This window comes from Macaca fascicularis, chromosome X, assembly GCF_037993035.2.
Source record: "Macaca fascicularis isolate 582-1 chromosome X, T2T-MFA8v1.1".
Lineage (NCBI taxonomy): Eukaryota > Metazoa > Chordata > Mammalia > Primates > Cercopithecidae > Macaca > Macaca fascicularis.
The window spans coordinates 160,720,639-160,742,886 of NC_088395.1; the positions used below are offsets into that span (position 1 = coordinate 160,720,639).

General features: G+C 55.8%; 1 protein-coding gene across 50 annotated transcripts in view; it reads right to left on the reverse strand.

Annotated features, from left to right (window-relative positions):
• Nucleotides 1–22,248, reverse strand: part of LOC135964355 (NF-kappa-B essential modulator) — a 34,813-nt gene that overhangs the window by 9,763 nt on the left and 2,802 nt on the right. For 4 of the 50 annotated variants that reach the window (XR_010584209.2, XR_012430116.1, XM_065538026.2 and 1 more), the window contains exons 2-9: nt 20,437–20,638; nt 16,286–16,497; nt 13,996–14,114; nt 12,105–12,257; nt 10,858–10,954; nt 9,681–9,824; nt 8,944–9,086; nt 8,665–8,726 (exon numbers count right to left, since the gene is read on the reverse strand). Coding sequence is in view for 18 of the 50 variants with exons in the window: in XM_065538026.2 (XP_065394098.1) it covers nt 8,665–8,726; nt 8,944–9,086; nt 9,681–9,824; nt 10,858–10,954; nt 12,105–12,257; nt 13,996–14,114; nt 16,286–16,497; nt 20,437–20,623 (1,117 nt within the window). In the remaining 32 variants the exon portion in view is untranslated. Of the gene's footprint in view, nt 1–3,912; nt 4,651–7,651; nt 8,368–8,664; nt 8,727–8,943; nt 9,087–9,680; nt 9,996–10,531; nt 10,575–10,857; nt 10,955–12,104; nt 12,529–13,995; nt 14,115–16,285; nt 16,498–16,638; nt 16,734–18,704; nt 18,848–20,078; nt 20,160–20,436; nt 20,639–22,248 lie in introns of those variants that run through there. The other 46 variants (XR_012430127.1, XM_074029734.1, XM_074029735.1 and 43 more) reach the window with 39 other exon arrangements.

A 22,248-nucleotide genomic window follows, 5' to 3' on the forward strand; every position in this document is an offset into this window, starting at 1 on the left:
AAAAACGTAAGGAAGGAAGGAAGGAGGGAGGGAGGGAGGAGAGGGAAGGAAGGAAGGAAGGAAGGAATAAGGAAAAAAGGAAGGAGGGAAGGAAGGAAGGGAGGGAGGAAGGAAGAAAGGAATAAGGAAGAGGGAAAGAAGGAAGAAAGGAAGGAAGGAAAGAAGGAAGGAAGGAAGGAAGGAAGGAAAAAAAGGTCACCTGTCAAACACAGCTTTAGGTGATGGTGTAAATGTTCATTGTTGATCTTCTTCTGTGTCTTCATTTGCATTTTCTTTTTTTTTTTTTTTTTTTGAGACGGAGTCTCGCTCTGTCGCCCAGGCTGGAGTGCAGTGGCGCGATCTCGGCTCACTGCAAGCTCCGCCTCCCGGGTTCACGCCATTCTCCTGCCTCAGCCTCCTGAGTAGCTGGGACTACAGGCGCCCGCCACCGCGCCCGGCTAATTTTTTGTATTTTTAGTAGAGACGGGGTTTCACCGTGGTCTCGATCTCCTGACCTTGTGATCCGCCCGCCTTGGCCTCCCAAAGTGCTGGGATTACAGGCGTGAGCCACCGTGCCCGGCTTCATTTGCATTTTCATGGGAGCTTACAGGAGGCGCACAGGTGTCCTAGACAGCATTTTTAAAATAACAACTTGAGGTTTAATTCACACGCTACACAATTCACATGTCTAAAGTGTACAATTGGATGGCTTTTAGTATATTAATAGATACGTGCAACCATCAGCATGACCAGCTTCAGGACATTCTCTACATCCCAAAAGGAAACCCTGTCTCTATTAGCAGTCGCTCCCCATTTTCCCCCAACTCCTCCAGCCGTGGGCAACCAACCACCAATCGACTTCCCTGAGACAACGTTTTGAGCCCTTATTGGGAGGAATTATAGTCGAATGGAAAATCCAATTTGGGGCGTGGTGTAAACTGGAATTGCTTTCGTGGTTTTTCCTTGTGCCTTGGGTCGGGCACTGCTGTAAGAGCATTGCATCCATCCTTTCATCAGTACTCTGCTGCACACGGATGGCATTTCTGCCCTTTTTACAGATGAGGAAACTAAGGTTCAGAGAGATTAAGCAAGAGGCAGAGTGGGGCTTGTCCATAAGACCCCAGAGTCTGTGCTCTTGCGCATACATTATCAGGTCAACGTGATCTATGCATCCGAATTCCAAATAAATAAATAAAAATGCTTATAAGAAGTCCCCCCATGCAGGGCACAGTGGCTCAGGCCTGTAATCCCAACACTTAGGGAAGCACAGGCGGGAGGATTGCTTGAACCCAGGAGTTTGAGACCAGCCCCAGCAATATGACAATATCTGCATCTCTGCAAAAATGAAAAAAAAAAAAAGGCAAAAAGAAGTCCCCCCAAGTTAGTCGCCATGCTCTCTACCATGGGTTTTCCGTGTTATCTCTATCACATTAATACAGTCATTTCTACCAAGCACCACTTACGGTGACAGGGTAGGGTCTACAAAAATATTGACCGAGAAATCCTGATGGAGCTTCAAGACAAGCTCAGGCCACCAAGAAATGTGTACCGAGTCTGGCTGTGCTGAGCGTCGTTCTAGGGCAGAGGTCCCCAACCCCCCGGCCGGGGACCGATGCGGGTCTGTGGCCTGTTAAGAACTGGGCTGCAGAGCAGGAGGCAAGTGGCGGGCACACAAGTGAAGCTTCATCTGTATGTACAGCCGCTCCCCATTGCTCCCGTGACCGCCTGAGCTCTGCCTCCTGTCAGATCAGCGGCAGCCTTAGATTCTCACAGGAGCGCAAACCCTATTGTGAACTGCGTGTATGAGGGATCTAGGTTGTGTGCTCCTTATGAGCATCTAACTAATGCCTGATGATCTGAAGTGGAACAGGTTCATCCCTGAACCGTCACCCCACCCCCGTCTGTGGAAAATTTGTCTTCCACAAAACCAGTCCCCGGTGCCAAAAAGGTTGGGGACCGCTGTTCCGGGGGATGGTGCCTGACTGAGCTGGAGGAGGCCTCTGCTCTCCCTCTGGTGGAAGGAGAGAGAAAACAAAGCAGAATAAATGAGGCCATTTGGACTGCCAAGCAGGGAGTTAAAACAGCGCAGTGTGATTTAGGATGAGGACTTTAAGGTGAAGAAGGTGATCCACTTAGAACTGTTGAAGATTTAAACTTAGAGCTGAATGAGAAAAAGAAATCGGCCATGCAAAGATGAGGGGACAACAGGTACAAGCGCCGTGTGTTCGAGGAAGGGCCAAAATTGGCCAGCGTGTATGTGGTACGGCCAGCATGTGGTGCGGCTGGGTGCAGCGGGCCAGCAGGAGAGGGACATAACGTGAGTGCCAGTGGCGTGGGGGCTCTGGGAGCCAGGCTGCGGATGGAGTTCAGGTTTCCAGGGCAACTGAAGGGCATGGGAGGGTTTCAGCAAGGGTTTACCAGATGACACCAGCTGCCGTGTGGAGAGTAGATCACAGGGAGCCCACGCTCTCCACTGTGAAAGCAGCAATGAGGTTGCCGTGATAGTCTAGGCAAAAGGTGAAGGGACTCAGGAGTTTGGATCATGAGAGGAAGAGGAATCCACTTTGGCTTAAGCAACTGGGGATAAGGGAAAGGGCAGAGTTGGCAGGGGGTGGGGGCTAAAAGTCCAGTTCTGGCTTCGACGGGCTACTGGGCTCATTTTCATGAAGGAACAGATCAGGACTGGAAGATAGAAATCTGTCATCAGCATCAATGCCTTGAAGATGGACGACGTCACGAAGGGGGAGGGGGGCGTCAGAGCAAGGAGAGGAAGAGAATTCAGGACTCAGCTCGGAGACAAAGGAACCAGCAAGGAGCCTGCGAAGCAGCTGCCGGGGCATGGGAGGAGAACCAAGGGGTCTGAGGAGGAGAAAATGATGGTGCTAGGAACTGCAGAACGTCTCGGCAGGCACGCTCCACTCAAACCCCTGCACGAAGACACCCGGCCACCACCTCACGGGGCCTCTGGGAGCCTAAGGCCGCGCCCCTGGGAGGCCCCGGCCCCCTTTTGAGTGAGTTCCCGTCTGGAAACGCTCAGGGCTGTCCAAAGCATTTACTGTCTGTTCCGGCCAACACCTGACCTCCCCTTCTCACAGCATTTACTAGCAAGGGCTTAGCCTGTCCCTTTGAGACATCTGTGTAGCACCCACAACCCAGGGTCTTTCCCGAGGGCCCCGCAGCCACTCCTTGGAAATGGAAACCTCAGGAGGCACGGGGCCCGGTCTCCCAGTCTCCACGGGAGGGAAGAATCCCAACCTTGGTAAGCACCGGCAGCTCCCACACACGGCTGGCCTCGTGGCACGGACGCTGGCTGCCCCGTCATCTTTCACCTGAGCCTCCACTCGCCCCCTCCCGACTCCCTCATCCTCCCTTCGCAAGGCCATGCCGCCTCTGCTGGGGCGGGAACGGAGCTCAGCTCTCTCCCCCGTGAGCGGGGGTTTCTGAAGAAAATCTCTTTTCCCAGCTTGAACAAAGGCCCGCTTTTGTGTATCTTTGTGTATCTCCGGTGTTCTTGTCAAAAGAGGAGGACAGGCACAGAGGCCCGCGGGGACAAGGCCACGGGATGACGGAGGCGGAGGCTGGAGAGGCGCCGCCGGGGGCCCCCAGCGCCGGGGAGAGGCCTGGAAGGCCGCTCCCTCATGTCCCTGGCCGGGAGCCCACCCTGGGGACACCACCGCTAGCTCAGCCTCCAGGCCTCCGGAACCGGGAGGCCACACGTTTCTGGGGCTTCGGCCTCGCCGAAGTCTGTGGTGCTTGGTCACGGCAGCCCCAGGAGACACGGTAAGCCCCTGCCCGTGCCTTGCTGGGTGGCCGTGTCAACAGCGAGCTCTTCCCTGCCACTGGCACAGAAGAAAACCAAGCTGCGTTAACACCCGAGCGACTGTGTGGGAAGACGTATTCTGTGTGTATCAAAGGAATGCGTGCAAATTATAAGCATTTAGGAAATATATTAACATGTAAGGGAAACTTCTCATTACTGGCCACCCAGCTACTCACGTCCCTCCAAATGTTAGCAGGGTGTGCACTCAGAGCTTTTACTTCTCTACTGGGGTCACGCTTTATCCATAAGTTTGGCACCTGGCCTGTTCACACCAACATGCTATAAGGCATGTTGCGTGTGAGATGTTCGAAATGCCAGCTGTGCCGGGCCACGTCGTTACATATGCAGCCTCTTATCTTACCCCGACCTTTGGCAGCTACAAACGATGAAGTGAAGCGCCTCCCCAAAGCCAGAGTCATCGTGAGTGCCCGACTCTCTCTTAGGGTTACACACCAGGGCTGAGGACGCTGCCTACGGGCTTGCTCCATCCCAGCAAATGGCCCCCTCGGAAGGGACGGCATTGCAAGGCCTCTGTCCTGCACCTTGCCGGCAGAGCGCTCACCTAGGGCTTCGTCAGTTGCCATTTTCAGATCACTTTTTGCTTGCTGTTGGACTTGGTGTTGTTTTAGTTACCGATGAGGGCGAAACACCTTCTCACTGTGCTTACTGGTCACCCGCACTGCTCTCGTGCGTTGGTTGGCAGGAGGGGGAGCGCGCATAAACACCAGAGAACGCCACAAGCTCCAGGAGGAACGGGGTTCTGGTTTGTGCATCAAGGGGCCGCAGCCAATAGGGCAGGCAGGCTGGTTCCCTCCCAAGAGTAATCCGACCAGTTGTTCTGGAAGCTCAACCTAAGTAAAGCCGAAAAGGAAAACCTTCGAATGCCTTACTTCCGGGCAAATGGTATGGTTTTAAATCCTTGGTGTCTGGTATACGGTCAACCCTACACCGTGCTACCAGAGGAGGAAGGAGGCAGGGCGGTGGGTTCTTCCAGCTCCCAGGCACTGCTGCTGCATTTGCCCTCATCTGTGTGCTCTGGAGGATGTCCCCATACTGGGTGGTGTGGTGGCCCTGAAGAGATACGTGCATATCTCATGGGTGTGACCTTCTTTGGGAAAAGGGTCTTTCCAGATGTAAAGAATGCCGAGATGAGGAGACCATCCTGGATTATCCATGTGGGCCCTACATCCAGTGACTGGTGTCCTTTATGAGACAAAAGGGAAGACGCAGACGAAGAGGAAGAGACTGTGTGATGACAGAGGCAGAGACTGGGGTGATGGCTCTATAAGCAACCAGCAGAGGCTGAGACAGAGGCCCGTAAATGACTCTCTTGGCGCCTGCAGAGGAAACCAGCCTTGCAGGATGTGGTGGCAGGCACCTGTAATCCCAGCTACTCGGGAGGCTGAGGCACAAGAATTGCTTGAACCCTGGAGGCGGAAATTGCAGTGAGCTGAGATGGCGCCACTGCACTCCAGCCTGGGTGTCAGAGCAAGACTCTATCAAAAAAAAAAAAGAAAGAAAGAAAGAAAGAAAAAGAAACGAAACCAGCCTTGCTGACAACTTGATTGCAGACTCTGGCTTCCAACACTGTGAAGGAGTTTCTGTTGTTTTCAGCCCCAAGTGTGCAGTGCTTTGTTACAGCAGCCACAGTCCACTCATACACCCTCCCTCCAAAAAAAAATGTAAAGTGCTCTTGTAGAAAAATTGCAAGATTAGGAATTAAGTGCAGCACCCGTGAGCAGAGAAGCTGTCTGTGCCTTTCAGTTTCCCAAGTACAATCTGATGGACACCTGGCTTGAAGAAGGGGAAAGATCACTCCCCGCCACACCCCACCCCCAGATGCTGAGAAAGCCCTCAGGCCAGGTTAATTTTTAGAAGGCTTCATACCCCAATTCTAGCCAGCCTCACACTGCCAAATAGCAGGAAGAAGCCCTGTGAGGAAGCCTCGGGGTGGATTCACAACATCCCGTTCCCAACCAGGGCAGCTTGGAGGAGGGCAAGCTTGGAGGAAGGCAGGCCCGGGTGCTGGGGAGTCAACTTCCAACTTTGTTTCCTTTGCTACAATTGCAGGGTTAATGCCCAGGGCTCTGACATCCTAGGAAATTTCCAGAATCTTGTAAAACAAGTAGAGTCGTCTGTTCTTCATAATTCGGGCCAGTGGAGGAAACGGCATCACAAGCTTCTGGAATGTGATGAAACAGCCACCACCGGTCACACTGAGCAGCAACACTCTTGGTGAAGACAAGAGCATGCTTCGGTGTTGGAAAAAGAAAAGTGCTTGTGTGTGAAGCATCCTTCCATCAGACCACGAGGTGGTCATGACGACTCCAAACTTAAAAGTAGTAAAAGGGGAAAAAAATGGATAAATGTGACTACACAAAGAAAAAAAAACTTCGAGCCGGGCGCGGTGGCTCACGCCTGTAATCCCAGCACTTTGGGAGGCCGAGGCGGGCGGATCACAAGGTCAGGAGATCGAGACCACGGTGAAACCCCGTCTCTACTAAAAATACAAAAAAAATTAGCCGGGCGCGGTTGTGGGCGCCTGTAGTCCCAGCTACTCGGGAGGCTGAGGCAGGAGAATGGCGTGAACCCGGGAGGTGGAGCTTGCAGTGAGCCGAGATCGCGCCACTGCACTCCAGCCTGGGCGACAGAGCGAGACTCCGTCTCAAAAAAAAAAAAAAAAAAAAAAAAAAAAAAGTAAAAAAAGAAAAAAAAACTTCGAGGCCGAGAAGCACAGTAGTTTAGCAGGGTGTGGTGGCCCGCGCCTGTGATCCCAGCTACTCACAAGGCCGAGGCAGGAGGACTGCTGGAGCTCGGGAGATCAAGGCTGCGGTAAGCTCTGATTGTGCCACTACACTCCCGCCTGGGTGACAGACAGAGACCTCGTCTCAAAACAAAAAACAAAGAAACACTAGTAGCAAGGTCAAAGCAGGAAAAGATATCTGCAATTTCTATCACAGGCACAAAGCTAATCCTGCTCATGGACACAGAGTTTCTAAAAGCTGAGCAACAAAAGACAACAACCCAGTAGACAAATGGATAAAAGATATGAGCAGCCCAGCGGGGCACCGTGGCTCACGCCTGTAATCCTAGCACTTTGGGAGGCCGAGGCAGGCAGATCACCTGAGGTCAGGAGTTTGAGACCAGCCTGGCCAACATGGTGAAACCCTGTCTCTACTAAAAATACAAAAATTGGCCGGGCATAGTGGCTCACACCTGTAATCTTAGCACTTTGGGAGGCCAAGGCAGGTGGATCACCTGAGGTCAGGAATTCGAGACCAGCCTGGCCAATATGGTGAAACCCCGTCTCTACTAAAAATACAGAAATTAGCCGAGCGTGGTGGCAGGCACCTGTAGTCCCAGCTACTAGGGAGGCTGAGGCAGGAGAATCGCTTGAACCCAGGAGGCGGAGGTTGCAGTGAGCTGAGATTGCGCCACTGCACTCCAGTCTGGGTGAGAAGAGCAAAACTCTGTCTCAAAAAAAAAAAAAAAATATATATATATATATATATGTATATACACACACACACACATATATACACATATACATACATATATACATATGATATGAGCAGCCCATTCACAAGCAGAACTAAAAAGCATCCTTAAGTCTCAGAAAAGATGCTGAAGCTCACACTTGACGGAGAACTGCATGGCCTAGCGAATGACAAAAACCCAAACGGGCTTTCCCACCTCCTCCTTGGCAAGGCTAGGGAAATAGGGGGTGGGGAGAGACGGGAGACCAAGCTCCAAGGAGGAAGGGGCTCAGGTACCATCTACCCCATCGCCCATACTCAGTGGTGTCACTTCTCAGAATCTATGCCAAAGATACGCACAACTAATGCACAAGGATTTTTACTACGCCATTATTTATGGTAACAAAAACATTGGAAACAACCCAAATGTCCATCAATAGTGACTGGTTAAATACACATCGGTCTGGCTGCAAAATGGAATAGCATGCAGCCCAAAAGGAGAGCACCCGTGTGCACGGTACGAGGGCAGCACTCCCAGGGCACAGCGGTGGGTGGGTCGGTGTCCGTTGGGAGGAAGAGCTGCCACCCAGCTCTGCCAGGGGAAGCAGTTCTCCCTGAGAGCCCCAGGCCCCCATTCTTGACTTCCCCAGTGCGGGGTGGAGGAAGAGGGAGGGATTAGCCCGAGGCAAGTGGTTCAAGCAGACAGAAGGGAACAAAAAGAGCAGCGAGTCAGGCCTGATCAGGGCCGCATCTACCCTAAAAGAGGCGACCAGTGGACCAAGAGCTGAAGCGTAAGGCGCCGCGGCCAGCTCCTGGGTGGGGGTCCAGGTGGCATCCCAGTTGTGGTCACCCAGCCCTTCATCCTGGGCTAGGCAGGTGGGAGAGGAAAGCGCAGACTGCACGGTCCTGGGCATGTCCTCGGCAGCTAGTGGCCTTGCACTGGCCGGCCCTACTCAATGCACTCCATGACATGTATCTGCAGGGTGTCCATATCAGGGGCCTGATACTGGCACTTGGGACAGCAGAAGTCAGGTGGCTCCTCAGGGGGGCTCCTCCTCTGGCTGGGCAGGGCCAGGGGAGAGGAGAGGTAGGCTGGGAAAAGAGAAGAGTCAGAGGGAAGGGGAGGATGGAAGGGGACGGAGACTTGGCAGGACTGTCAATGGCAGGCCTGGTCTCACAGGCCACTCATGTAAAACCAGGAGCCGCCGATACCACGGCACGCCTCCCTTAGCCTCGGGGAAGGGGGTGGGCTACCGATGGGGTGGCCTATACGAGCTCCCGCCGTCAAGTCTCCGGAGAGCGACAGGAAGGTCGAATTGTGACCTCCCGCGGCGCAGCACCTGCCCTCCCACCCACCTCCTCCCACAGGCCCAATGCTCACTCACTCACCGGGGGCGGGGGGCAAGGGGGCCTGGGAGACCTCAACATGCCGCTTCCTCATGTCCTCGATCCTTTGAAAACAGAAACCGTCCAGTCAAGGCACGCGTTTCTGTAAAGCTCCTTGGCTGGACTAGTGTCAAAGAAGCTCTTGGAAGCTCAGGTGAGAGGAGAGGGACCACAGTGAGCCCTAACCCAGAACACCAGGAGCCATCCCTCTCCTGCGGTCACCACTGGCGACCCCCCAGTGTCGCACCCACTGCTTACACGGGCACGTTCTCAGAGGCCCACCTGGCCGACTCCTGACAGCTGGCCTTCAGTTTGCTGTACTCCCTCTGCAGCTGCTCCAGCTGCTCCTGCAAGAGCTCCTTCTTCTCGGCCAGCTTCTCCCGAGCCTGCCTCTCAGCCTGGAAGTCCGCCTTGTAGATGTCCGCCTGGCAAATCCAACAGAAAGGGATGTGCCCGCCACAAGCCAGCCACCCACCAGGCACTGTGCCGCGCACCATAGGAACAAAGCAGAGCCCACTGCTGCCCTCCCAGAGCCCCCAGCGGCGCAGAGGGAACAGACACGCCGGCGAGTAACGCCAAGCTCACCGAGAGGTCTAAGGAGCAGCACAAGTGGTTCAGAAGCTTACGAAAGGCCACTACAAAATGATGCCAAAGAGGCCAGGCACGGTGGCTCACGCCTGTAATCCCAGAACTTTGGAAGGCTGACGTGGGCAGATCACCTGAGGCCAGAAGTTCGAGACCAGCCGGGCCAACACGGTGAAACCCTGTCTCTACTAAAAATACAAAAATTAGACGGGCGTGGTGGCAGGCGCCTGTAAGCCCAGCTACTCAGGAGGCTGAGGCAAGAGAATCGTTTGAACCCGGGAGGCAGAGGTTGCAGTGAGCCAAGATCGTGCCACTGCACTCCAGCCTGGACAACAAGAGCAAAACTCCGTCTCAAAAAGCAAAAAAAAAAAAGAGACGCCAAAGAGGCACTCCAGGTCCCAGTGCCAGGGTGGGCCAGAGAGGAGGGCCCTCACCTGGGCCTTCAGCACCGGAACGGTCTCCATCACAATCTTGTGCTGCTCGGCCTCCTCCTTCAGCTTATCAATCACCTCCTGTTTGGCCACCAGGGCCTCCTCGGCCTGCTGGAGCTGCTGCTTGAGATCTTCCAGCTGCATTCCCTAAAGACGGGCAAGGGGAGCTGACGGAGCCTCGTCGGCCCGGGGCGAGGCTGGCTGAGAAGAACTGAGAAGGACGAAAGAGTGGCCGTGGTTGACCAAGCTGGGTGATGCCAGCCCCTGATTTGAGGGCCCATTGCAGGATCTCAGCGTGCACAGGGAGAAGACTGCGTCCTGTCACGGCCCAAAACGACAGAGGAGGAGATGCTGAGGTTTTTTTCAGGACTGAAGAGGCCGCTGAGGTCATCTGGCACAACCTTCCAGCCAGGCCGACATTCCCTTCCCAGAACCCCCAGCTGCACAGCCTTCCTCCCACCCTTCATAGGACACAGGCCACACCCACTCACAGCGAGCCGGTCCTGTGCCCGCCACGTGCACAGCTAAGCTGAGAGTCCTCAGTCCTTCCACTCTGCCACCTGGTCAGAGGTGCACTCCTCCCACACAGGCATCCCCAGCTCCCTGAGACACACGCAGACACACCCCACCAACGCTTCCCTCCAGAAATTAAGTGGCCAGTTTTGTAGCTAACTCTTCCCCACGTGACCTGGCTTCAGGCTTTGTCCTTATAAATCTCCTCTGGGTACACTTACGATTGATGGTGTCCTGCTAAAACGTGATCGCTAGCAAACTGCACCCAGCTTAGGTCTGATGAGGACAAACTAGGAAAAGGCTCCCAACCAACACTGGGGTGGAAATGTTGCCGGGCTTACCTTGGCTTGGGGGAAGCTGAGCCAGGTGCCTAGATGGCGATGGCTGGCAAGAGGGAATGTCCATGGAGACAAGATATCCCCAGCCCCACAGAGGGAGCATCCCAAGGCTCTGGTCCAGCCCCCTATTATGGTGGCCTGCTCACACTCCTGAGAGCCACATCCCGGGGTTGCCACCTCCCCACAGCTTCCCTGAGCTGTCACAGCTGCAGCCTGATAAAGGTCTAAGGCAAGTCAAGCGTCCCTCCCAGAAGCCCATTCTCAAGGTTCAGGGAAGCGGGGAGAGGAAGAGACAAGGCCAGCCCTAGAGCCCCGGCAGCCGCACTTACTCGCTTCCGCTCGCTGCCCACCAGGCTGCTCTTGATGTGGTTGTCGTATTCTTGGAAGAGCTGGTGATAGGCCACCTGCAACTGGGCCAGCTTCCGCCTGAGGAAAAGGAGCTTTTGCTGGAGAAACCACCTCATCCCAGTCCAGTCACAGTTCCTGCCTGCTTCCAACTCTACCCGCTCCCTTCCCTCCCTCGCATCACAGGCCTGGAATGCGGTCTTCCAAGGCTGTGTGAGGACTCCTGAGGCTGTCAGCTCTAAAGCAGAGCGCTGGACTGGTCACCAGGCAGTTAATGTCGTTTTCCTAAAAGCTAGTATTTTAAAAAGTTTATAATAAAATCGCGGCCAGATGCGGTGGCTCACACCCGTAATCCCAACGTTTTGAGAAGCCAAGGCGGGAGGATCGCTTGAGCTCAGGAGTTCAAGACCAGCCTGGGCAACATGGGAAAACATTACCTCTACCAAAAATACAAAAATTAGCCAGGTGTGCTGGCCTGTGCCTATAGTCCCGGCTAGTTGGGAGGATCGCTTGAGCCCAAGAGGCAGAAGGTACAGTAAGCTGAGATAATGTGACTGCACTCCAGCCTGAACGATAGAGCAAGACCCTGTCTTGAAGATAACAATAGTAATAGTAATAATAATAATTAATAGTAATAATACAATGGAACTACCCTGCACTCTTCAAAACTGTGAACTTCACAAACAGCTCAGAAAGGCAGGGGAACTGTTCTAAAGGAGACTCAAAAGGCACGCCAAGGACAGGAACCTGAGGTCCCAGATTGGATGCCGGTAGAAGGGAGGCTTGGGGTATTTTTGTTGTCTTTCTGTTGCCCAGGCTGGTCTTGAACTCCTGGGCTTAAGCCATCCACCCACCTTGGCCTCCCAAAGTGTTTGGGATTACAGGCGTGAGCCACGGCACCCAGCCTAGATGGGGTTTTAAAGGACAAGTCCCCTGATGACCTAGTGGCTAGGAAAAAAAACTACAAAAAAGGCCACGTGTGGACAGGCAGTGAGAGACGTGGTCTGGATAGCAGAGGGCATGATTGTGTCAAAGACAAACCGGGTGTCATCATAGTCGCCTCTACTGTTAGCAAGGCTAAGGGACAGAATGGGCCCGCAGCCACAGACAGAATCTGAAGGACTCCTCAGAAGGCAGAACGAACCATGGACCCAACCCTTCTCGGCCTTTTGGCTAAGATCAAGTGTAGAACCACAGACCCCGTGGTGCGGCCCCGCCCCGGCTGACTCACTTCTCCTCCGAGGCAGCCTGGCGCTCCATGCGGAGTGCGGCCTCCACGCTCTGGCCCTGCATGCGCAGCTGGTCCACCTGCACGCTGTGCTGCTGCTGCAGTGCCTCACGCTCACTCTCCAGCTGCCGCGCCTGCTCGCTGGCCGCCCGGGCCCTGGCACAGGGAAAGAGCAGACTCAGGGAGGACAAACGGGGAGAGGAGGGTCTATGCGCAGGGCATGGGCGGGGGGGTGGGGGTCGGCTCTGAACACTCTGTGACCGTGAGCTGAAGCCAGGCAGCAGGGTGGAGGCACCGTCACCAGACACAAGGACAACTGCAGGGGGCCAGGTGGGAGCAGCAGGTGAGGAGCTTTGCTTGAGACGTGTTTGCTTCAATGTAGGGGCCCAGCAGGTGACCAAGTACAGGGTCAAGATGCCAAGGAGACCTGGAAGCCAGGGGAAGGGGGTGGTCCGAGAAAAGGATGGGGTCACCTGCATCCCGCAGTGCTGGGGCCAGATGAGAGGAGCCCTTGGAACTGCCTGTGGAGTTCCAATGGGGGGTTGCTGGGGGCCCCAGCAAAAGAAGTCTCAGTGGAGGGGTCAGGAGAGACTGTTGTTCCAAAAGTGAGAGACTGCCCACCTGGGCGTGCAAGCACTGAGCTCAACGCCGACTAGGACTCGGCCCCATCCCTGGTGCTGCCCAGAGCTCTGCTGGAGTCCCAGACCACCTGCTCGGATGCTCAGTTCCCACACCTGCCCCCCCTACAGCTCCCTTAACCTCCAGTTTCCAGGGTCTGGCCTCAGCCCACCACACAGCCTCACTGCAGGGATGATGGTGGGTGCTTCTGTGCAGGTCCTGGGTGCCCTCTGGCCACAGGCAGACACGGCCCTTCTCTAGTCACCCCAACTCTGCTTCTTGGCTCTCCCCTCCACGCCTGCCCGCATGCTGCCCCCACACCCTGCACGGGCTCCCTCTGCCCATCAGAGCCTGGGTCGAGCTCCCCTCCCCTCTGCCCTGCCGGCTGCCCCAAGTACACCCTGACCGCCTACTGTGCTGGGGTGGCCGGGGCCCCCCTGGCAGCTGATCCATCTGTCTGGAGGGCAGAAGCAGGGCCGAATGAGAACCACAGAAACCTCCCTGCCCTTTGACCCAATGGTCCCACTCACAAGAACCAAGACCCCTTTGCAAAAGAGAGTAACCAGCAGGCCTGAGGCCACTGGTTGGCAAGGTTGGCCCTTGGCTGGTAAAGTTCCCTTGACACAGTGACACTTTCCGTAGTGGTCAGGGCGGTCCCTGCACCTGCGCCATTTGTAGGAACAATGTGGTTGCCATGAGCACCCACTCTGTTGCTGGGAGTCGGAGATTTAGGTACCTGCCTGGCAGAGGGCGCTCACAGGACCTGTCCCTGGTAAACACCCAGGGCGCCAAGTGTCTAGTGGGCATCTCTGGGCAGGAACATGGCCCGTGTGGGAGGCGCGTCTCACTGTGCCGCTCGCAGGGCGGTGGGAGGCTGGGACAGGGCTTCTCCAACTCCCCCCGCGGCTCCTGCCCTGGCGGCTCCTGCCCTGTGCCCTTTTCCAAAACTGTCATCTACCTCAGCCACGCGGGCAACCGTGCACCGGTCCCAGAAGTCCTTCCAGAGAACTAGACACCGTGGGTGTGGGCTCAGGGCCCCCAAAATGCCTCCTAAGGAAATAATCAAAACTCCATCAAAGGGTCACAGAGTGCGGAGAGCTGGCTGGGACCCAGGTCCCGGATGCCTGGCCCAGACCTCTCCTGACACCTGCCCCAACGTGTTTACGCAGCCTGCCCCGGTCTAGCCTCATCAAGGAGCAGCCTGGAAGCCCCTAAACCCACCTCATGCTTTTGGAAACCCTGGAAGGGGTGTCCGGAGCTGGCTCCCACGACTCACCGACCCTCCAGAGTCTGGCATTCCTTAGTGGCAGCCTCCAGGCGACTCTGGCTCTCCTGCAGCTCCCCGAGCAAGGATGTCACCTGGGCTTTCACAGAGGCCTTGTCCTCAGCCATCTGCTGCAGGAGAAAAAGCCACTTCCTGTCAGCACTGCCTTCTCCCCAGCGGCCCACTCCTGCCATCCACAAGCCCCGGGGCAACCCGCAAGAGGCTGAGGCCTGCGCACCATGAGGCCTTTTTTCCTGCCCTCGGCACCCCCAAACCTGGGTGCCCTGGGGCCTCATGAGCCCAAGGGCCACCCAACCCTCCCCAGCTGCCCACCTTAACCCTCCGCCACAGGGTGAGACACACAGATGGGGCCAAAAGAGATCCCCAAAGAGACGAAGGAGCACAAAGCTGCCTTCAGGTTGTCAACAGCTTAGTCACTGCCCCGGCAAGCAGGCCTTGAGGGCTGAACCCGGTGGCCTTGCGGCTGCAGCCCCAGCAGGGGATCTCTCTCAGCCTCTCTGAGACTTGGGGCAAAAGGAGGTCAGGCACGAACAGGGCAAAGTAAACACAGGCCCCAGTCCACACCCGGGGCCACTAGGATGGGAGAGTTTTTGCAAATCAAAGAGTGGACACTGAATTTTGTTAAACACTGGGAACTGCAGAACATCTCGGCAGGCACGCTCCACTCAAACCCCTGCACGAAGACACCCGGCCACCACCTCACGGGGCCTCTGGGAGCCTAAGGCCGCGCCCCTGGGAGGCCCCGGCCCCCTTTTGAGTGAGTTCCCGTCTGGAAACGCTCAGGGCTGTCCAAAGCATTTACTGTCTGTTCCGGCCAACACCTGACCTCCCCTTCTCACAGCATTTACTAGCAAGGGCTTAGCCTGTCCCTTTGAGACATCTGTGTAGCACCCACAACCCAGGGTCTTTCCCGAGGGCCCCGCAGCCACTCCTTGGAAATGGAAACCTCAGGAGGCACGGGGCCCGGTCTCCCAGTCTCCACGGGAGGGAAGAATCCCAACCTTGGTAAGCACCGGCAGCTCCCACACACGGCTGGCCTCGTGGCACGGACGCTGGCTGCCCCGTCATCTTTCACCTGAGCCTCCACTCGCCCCCTCCCGACTCCCTCATCCTCCCTTCGCAAGGCCATGCCGCCTCTGCTGGGGCGGGAACGGAGCTCAGCTCTCTCCCCCGTGAGCGGGGGTTTCTGAAGAAAATCTCTTTTCCCAGCTTGAACAAAGGCCCGCTTTTGTGTATCTTTGTGTATCTCCGGTGTTCTTGTCAAAAGAGGAGGACAGGCACAGAGGCCCGCGGGGACAAGGCCACGGGATGACGGAGGCGGAGGCTGGAGAGGCGCCGCCGGGGGCCCCCAGCGCCGGGGAGAGGCCTGGAAGGCCGCTCCCTCATGTCCCTGGCCGGGAGCCCACCCTGGGGACACCACCGCTAGCTCAGCCTCCAGGCCTCCGGAACCGGGAGGCCACACGTTTCTGGGGCTTCGGCCTCGCCGAAGTCTGTGGTGCTTGGTCACGGCAGCTGTAGAAAACTCATCCACTTCCCACACAGGAAATCAACACCTTAAGCCAGGCGCTCCAAGCCCTGAGTGGAGTGGCGTGCACAGCCCACCATGCACGCCTTTTCCCAGGGGAGCGGAACCTGGCTGTGGCAAGTGCCAGGTACCCGCCAGCAAGTTTCCTCTCCACCACTTCTCCCCACCTTGCCCCTCAAAGGCAGCACAGCCCCTTCCTGACTAACATCGCCAGGATCCTGCAATCAGCCAAGCCCACACACAAAGGCCCTGAAACCAGGGGGTCTGTGCTAACCACACGATTTATGGGGGAGCCCTGGGCCACACAGCTGGACCTCTGGTGGCTGTAGCCCGAGTGACGAGGGTTGGCCACACAGGCGCTCCACGCCTACACAGCCCACCCCCCATGGAAACCCTGGCCGCCACGGCTGGGTGAGCTTCCCTAGTTATGACTCCGTGCATGCTTGTCCCACTCTGTTGCTGAAAGAAACAGGTGCTGTCGGCACAACACCTGTTGTGCCCTGGGCGAGGAGCCACTGAAGCTCACGCCTGGTCTCTCCTGGAGCCTGTCCTGTGCACCCTGAGCCTTCGCTCACCGTGACCTGTGTCCTTTCCTTGTAATAAACCGGAACTCAGAGTGTGACGGCTTTTCTGAGTTCTGAGCCCTCCCAGCACAGCACTGAGCCCCAGGGTGCTTTGGGAGACCCCGACCACGAGTTCCCTCGTGGAACACTGGCGTCACCATGGGTTTTCAGAACCTGGCCCTGCCCCGGCTACCTGCTGGCATCTCTTCAGGTGCTCTACCTCCCGCAGAGCCTGCTCTTTCTGCCTCTTCAGGTCGAGCTTCTCCAGGCTGAGTCTCTCCACCAGTTTCCTGGCCTCTTGGAATTTGCACATGAGGAACTCCTTCTCCTCCCTCTGGCTGGCTTGGAAATGCAGAAGCTCCTCGCAGCGCTCTCGCAGCATCTGGTTGCTCTGCCGGATGGCATCTGGTGGCAGAGGGGATAGTGGAGGGGAGCTGGGCAGCCCGGCCTGCTGGGCCCTGCCTGGGCCCACATGGGCCTGAGGCTCAGGAAGTCAGAGGCCAGAAGTGGGGCCACCCATCCTGGTGCCCCTCCCCCCCATAATACCAATGCAGCTTCTCTCAGGGGTGGATGGCGTCTCAACACTCCCTTTTGTTTCTTTAAACACTTCCAAAATCCATTACACAAATGCCCCTCACTTTCTACAAGAAAACAATACCAAACACATCAGCTTCACTTAATAGCATGTGTCGGCCAGGCACAGTGGTTCATGCCTGTAATCCCAGCACTTTGGGAGGCTGAGGTGGGTGGATCACCTGAGGTCAGGAGCTACAGACCAGCTTGACCAACATGGTGAAACCTCGTCTGTAATAAAAATACAAAAATTAGCTGGGCGTGGTGGCGCACACCTGTAATCCCAGCTACTTGGGAGGCTAAGGCAGGAGAATCACTTGAACCTGGGAGGTGGAGGTTGCAGTGAGCCGAGATCACACCATTGCACTCCAGCCTGGGGAACAGAGTGAAACTATCTCAATTAAAAAAAAAAAAGTGTCAAATGCCACTTTTTTGAATTTTTACTTTTGTAGAGGCAAGATCTTGCTATGTTGTCCAGGCTGGTCTCACATTCTTGGTCTCAAGTGATCCTCCCACCTCGGCCTCCCAACGTGCTGGGATTATAGGCATGAGCCACTGTGCCTGGCCTTATGCCACTTTCTTTGTAAGTGACTCAAATTCATTTGTATTCTGGTCAGTCTGAGGTGTGCCTGCCCTCAGATGCTCGGTAGTGGTCCTTCCTGGCCTACATCTCTGCTGTCTTCTGGATCAGGGGGTCCTAATACGCCTGCAGACTCCCAGGGTCAGCCTCCCAGGCAAACGTCACTGCAGCATTGATGGCTGCAGCCTGAGAGGCCCAGAAGTCTTGGACCAGGCAAGTTAGTGGTGTCTCTGAGACTCAAAGTCCTCATCTGCATAGTGAACAGAGACAACAACATTCATCTTACAAGACGAGGAGGGTTAAACGAGAAAGCAGAAAACAAACAGGAAAAACCGTTGGTCCTCCCCTCACCAGAGCATATGCCATTGCCAGGCAGTCAGCAGAGGCCACAGGAAGGAGAGCCCCACACCCAGGAGACACCCCAAGCAGTGAAGGAGCCATCTGAGGTGACAAAACTGATAAGTGATATGCCAAGGTTCTAGCAACTTTATAGCAACTACAGAGCTGGATAAAATGGGGAAGGCAGTAGCTACCCCGTGATCAAAACCCTCAACCAACTAACTGTTGCTTGCTGATGAGCACAACATCCAACCCCCATTAGAATCCCACTGGCTCTGCCCAAAGCTCAGCTCATCTGCAACTTGTCTTTTTTTTTGAGACAGAGTCTCACTCTGTCGCCCAGGCTGGAGTGCAGTGGTGCGATCTCGGCTGCCTGCGACCTCCACCTCCCAGATGCAAGCAATTCTCCCTGCCTCAGCCTCCCAAGTAGCTGGGATTACAGGTGTCTGCCACCACATCCGGCTAATTTTTGTAGTAGAGATGGGGTTTCACCATGTTGGCCAAACTGGTCTCAAACTCCTGAGCTCAGGTGATACCCCCGCCTCGGCCTCCCAAAGTGCTGGGATTACAGGCATGAGCCACTGCGCCTGGCTGGCAACTTGTCTTTTAAAAAATGTTTTGAACTGAGGTAAAATTCACATGACATCAAATTCACCATTTTAACTAATTCAGCAGTTTTCAGCATGTCCATCAGGTTGCGCAACCATCCGCACTATCTAATTCCAGAACAGTTCCGGGACCCCATTAGCAGTCACTCCCCAGGCCCCTCCTCATCTGCATCTGCCTCTGCAGATTGGCCTCTTCTGGACATGTCTCATAAGTGGAGTCACACACTAGAGACATGCAATTTCTTCTGTGAATCTCCCCCTAAACATTCTAAATACAGCTTCCTCCATAAACATAAGCATGTACATCTTGCGGGACAGACATCTTTTGGGCCCTTGGGGGCTTGGCCCAGGGCCTGACACAAGTTTCACTTGCCACCCACAAAGCTCAGGTCAGGCAGAGCAAGGGGAGTCAATACAGCCTTGAGGCCTCCCTGTGCCCCTGAAGCCCGGGGGAAGCTGCTGCGCTGAACACACAGCCTGGAAGGGAAGCACGGCTGGCCTGCAACACTCACCCTCAAGTCCCCCTCAACAGAGCACTCTCCTGGGGATGAGCAGAGGCCCTCAGTCTAGCTGTCACCTCTCTGTGCACCAGTGCTCTGAAGATCTCAATACAGTGGGTCTCACCAGGGACAACTGTATCCGCCCAGGGGTCATTCTGCAATAAATATCTGGGGATATTGTTAGCTGACACAACAGGACAGGTGCTACTGGCATCTAGCAGGTACAGGCCAGGGACTCTGCTCCACAACCCACAATGCACAAGAGAATTCTCCAGCTCCAGGTGCCAATAGCACTGAGGTGGGGGACCCTGTCCTGGGGCAGGCAGGTTGTGTTGGGTCTCCGTGCTCCAGCAGGGCCTCTTCAATTCAGCTTCGCTGTCGAGCAGACCAAGCAGCCCCTTGACAGCAAGCTGACTGCACTGACCCCTTCCTCCATGGAAGGAAAGGTGATTTGCCGTGACAGGAAGAGGAGACACATCCAGGCATGGGTCTTGTCCCTTCCCACAGGGTGTTAGCCAGAGCCACTCTCTGAAGCCTACAGAGTATGTGACTTGTCAGCACAGAGCCCCACATAACATCTTGGACCACAGTCCAGCAAACAAGGCAGGGGAGTGGGCCCATGATAGCGGCCTCTACTAGTCACAGCACATGCCACCTCGCCCAGGAGCTGCCAGCCAGCCAGCCAGGACACGGAGAGCCAACTGAAGACACAACTGAGGTGCCAGCTCAGGGATGACTCCCGCAAGGAAGGGGTGTTGTCCTCCACGATGGGGTGGACACTTTGGCCTGAGTCCCCAGCAGGAACCAAAGGGTGAAGCAAAAGGGGCTACAGGCCGCACCACACACAATGAGCCACGTGGGGAGTCTGCGCCGCCCCTCCCTGCAGCTCTGGGACCGGCGGTTTAGAAGGCCGCCGCAGCAGAAAGGCAAGAGTATATGGTGGGGAGCCACCTGGCACCCCTGGGCTAACCCAGGGCAATGCAGAGCAATGGTGGGGAGAGGAGGCGAGGGGGAAGAATGGCAGGGGCTGGGGGTGCCATCACGCCCAGGGCGCGGGCAGGAGTGTGCAGCTGAGCCCTGAACCCACGACGACCTGGAGCTGAGCAGCACCGAGGGTGAGGGGCGCCCAGATGGCAGCCTAGGAGAGAACTCCCCAGTCCCAGCCGCTGAATGTGGGAAGTCAGCCTTCACCTCTGCTGAGGTGTGCGCAGGGACTGCCCCAGAGGAATGTTGCCTGTGGGGGCCGCACACCTTCCTTCCCAAGACAGACCACGCCCCTCTACCAGGGCATGCCCCGCCCATTTCCAGGACAGGCCCCACCCCCTCTCTGGGCAGACCACGCCTCTTCCCAGGGCCGACTCTGCCCTGTCCCAGGATGGACAGTACTTCACGAGTGCTCAGTGCAGGGACACAGAGGCCTGGACATGTTGGTCCAACCTGGAAGGTTCATTCCAGCTCCAGAGCTCCCTGTAAGGTCCAACAAGGCTGTCCTGGAGCCTACCCGGCAGCGTGCTTCTCCCTCTGCCCACCCCGGCTTCTTCCACTGTCCCTCCTTTCCCTTCCCAGTACTGGTCCTGAGAGCACTCTAAACTTCCTCCCTGCTAATCTGCATCTCAGAGTCTACTTCCTGAAACCAAGAGGGAAGGCAGCACATCCCCACCCCAGGCCCAGGAAACACAGAGGTGCAGGTGGGGAGAAGATGCCTTCCCCTCAGCAGGGTCGGATCCCCTGACTCTTTCCTCACCTCGGAGCTCTTGATTCTCCTCCAGGCAGCGCTGGAGAGTCTCAGGAGCGCCCTGCTCTGAAGGCAGGTGCAGCATGGCTGGCTTCCCCAGAGGAGACTCTTCACCCAGCACGTCCTGATCTGCTGCCGGGCCACCACTGGGCTGCACCATCTCACACAGTTGGCTCTTCCAGAGGTGCCTGCTCATCCAACAGGGCAGGGGCTGAAAGAGAAAGGCAGCAGGGGAGTCACAGGAGACCCACATCCTTACCCACCAGAACGAGCCTATGAGTTCTGGGGCTACATTTTAAACAGAATGCTGGTAATTCGCCTAGTGTATCAGGATGCTAAAGTGGGTTTTCAGTCTAAGGGGCAGCAGATACTCCCATTCCAAAGGGAGGTGCTGTACCACCCATGTGGGACTTGGAAAGGCCTATCTCCAGGCTGGAAACAGATGAATTTCACCAGAGGTGGGAGAGTCACAAGAGGACTGTTTGTGGAGGGAGATGTCAGTATGCTGGGAATCCTGACTCCCTACACACCTCCAAGCAGGAGAAGTGGAGGGTATCGGCCCCTCATCCAGTGTAGTAGGCTGAATGGTAGCCCCACGAAAAGACATGCCCATGGTCCAACCCCTGGAACATATAAATGTGATTTAGGAAAAGGGTCTTTGAAGATGTAGGATCTCATGATGAGATCATTCTGGGTGACGTGGTTGGGCCCTAAATCCAACAACCAGTGTCTTTATGAGAGACAGAAGAGAGAAGCCAGAGGGAGATGCAAGGGGAGGAGGCCATGTCGGGACTGCCTCGGAGACTGGAGTGAAGCAGCCACAAGCCCAGGAATAAATGGGGCCATCAGAAGCTTGGGAGAGTCAAGGGAGGATCGCCCTCTTAGAGCCTTTGAGGGTGTGGGCTTGCTAACCCTTTGGTTTTGGACTTCTAGTCTCCAGAACTGTGAGATTAAAATGTCTGGCAGGGCGCGGTGGCTCATGCCTGTAATCCCAGCACTTTGGGAGGCCGAGGCAGGCCGATCGCAAGGTCAGGAGATAGACACCATCCTGGCTAACATGGTGAAACCCTGCCTCTACTAAAAAAAAAAAAAAAAAAAAATTGCCGGGCACGGTGGCTCACGCCTGTAATCCTAGCACTTTGGGAGGCCGAGGCAGGCAGATCATGAGGTCAGGAGATCGAGATCATCCTGGCTAACACGGTGAAACCCTGTCTCTACTAAAAATATAAAAAATTAGCCAGGCGTGGAGGCGGGCGCCTGTAGCCCCAGCTACTCGGGAGGCTAAGGCAGGAGAATGGCGTGAACCCGGGAGGCGGAGCTGGCAGTGAGCCGAGATTGTGCCACTGCACTCCAGCCTAGGCGACAAAGCAAGACTCCGTCTCAAAAAAAAAAAAAAAAAAAAAAAATTAGCAGGGTGTGGTGACGTGACACGCGCCTGTGGTCCCAGCTACTCGGGAGGCCAAAGCAGGAGAATTGCTTGAACCCAGGAGGTGGAGGTTGCAGTGAGCTGAGATTGCGCCACTGCACTCCACCCTTGGCTTCCAGAACAGCCCCTTCTCCTGGTTTCCTCCCTATCTTGCTGGCTACTCCTGCCCAGGCACTCTCACTGGGTTCCCACCCTTCATGTTGGGGTGCCCCAGGGCTCTGTCCTAGGACGTCTTCTCCTCTGTAACTACATTCGCTCCCGCAGGAATTCTATCCAGTCTCATGCCTTGAACTCCAATCTTGATGCTTAATTAGACCTCTTTTCTAAACTCCACATTCATTTATCAATCTCAACATTTCTCCTTGGTTATCTAGTAGTCCTCTCAAAACGAACCT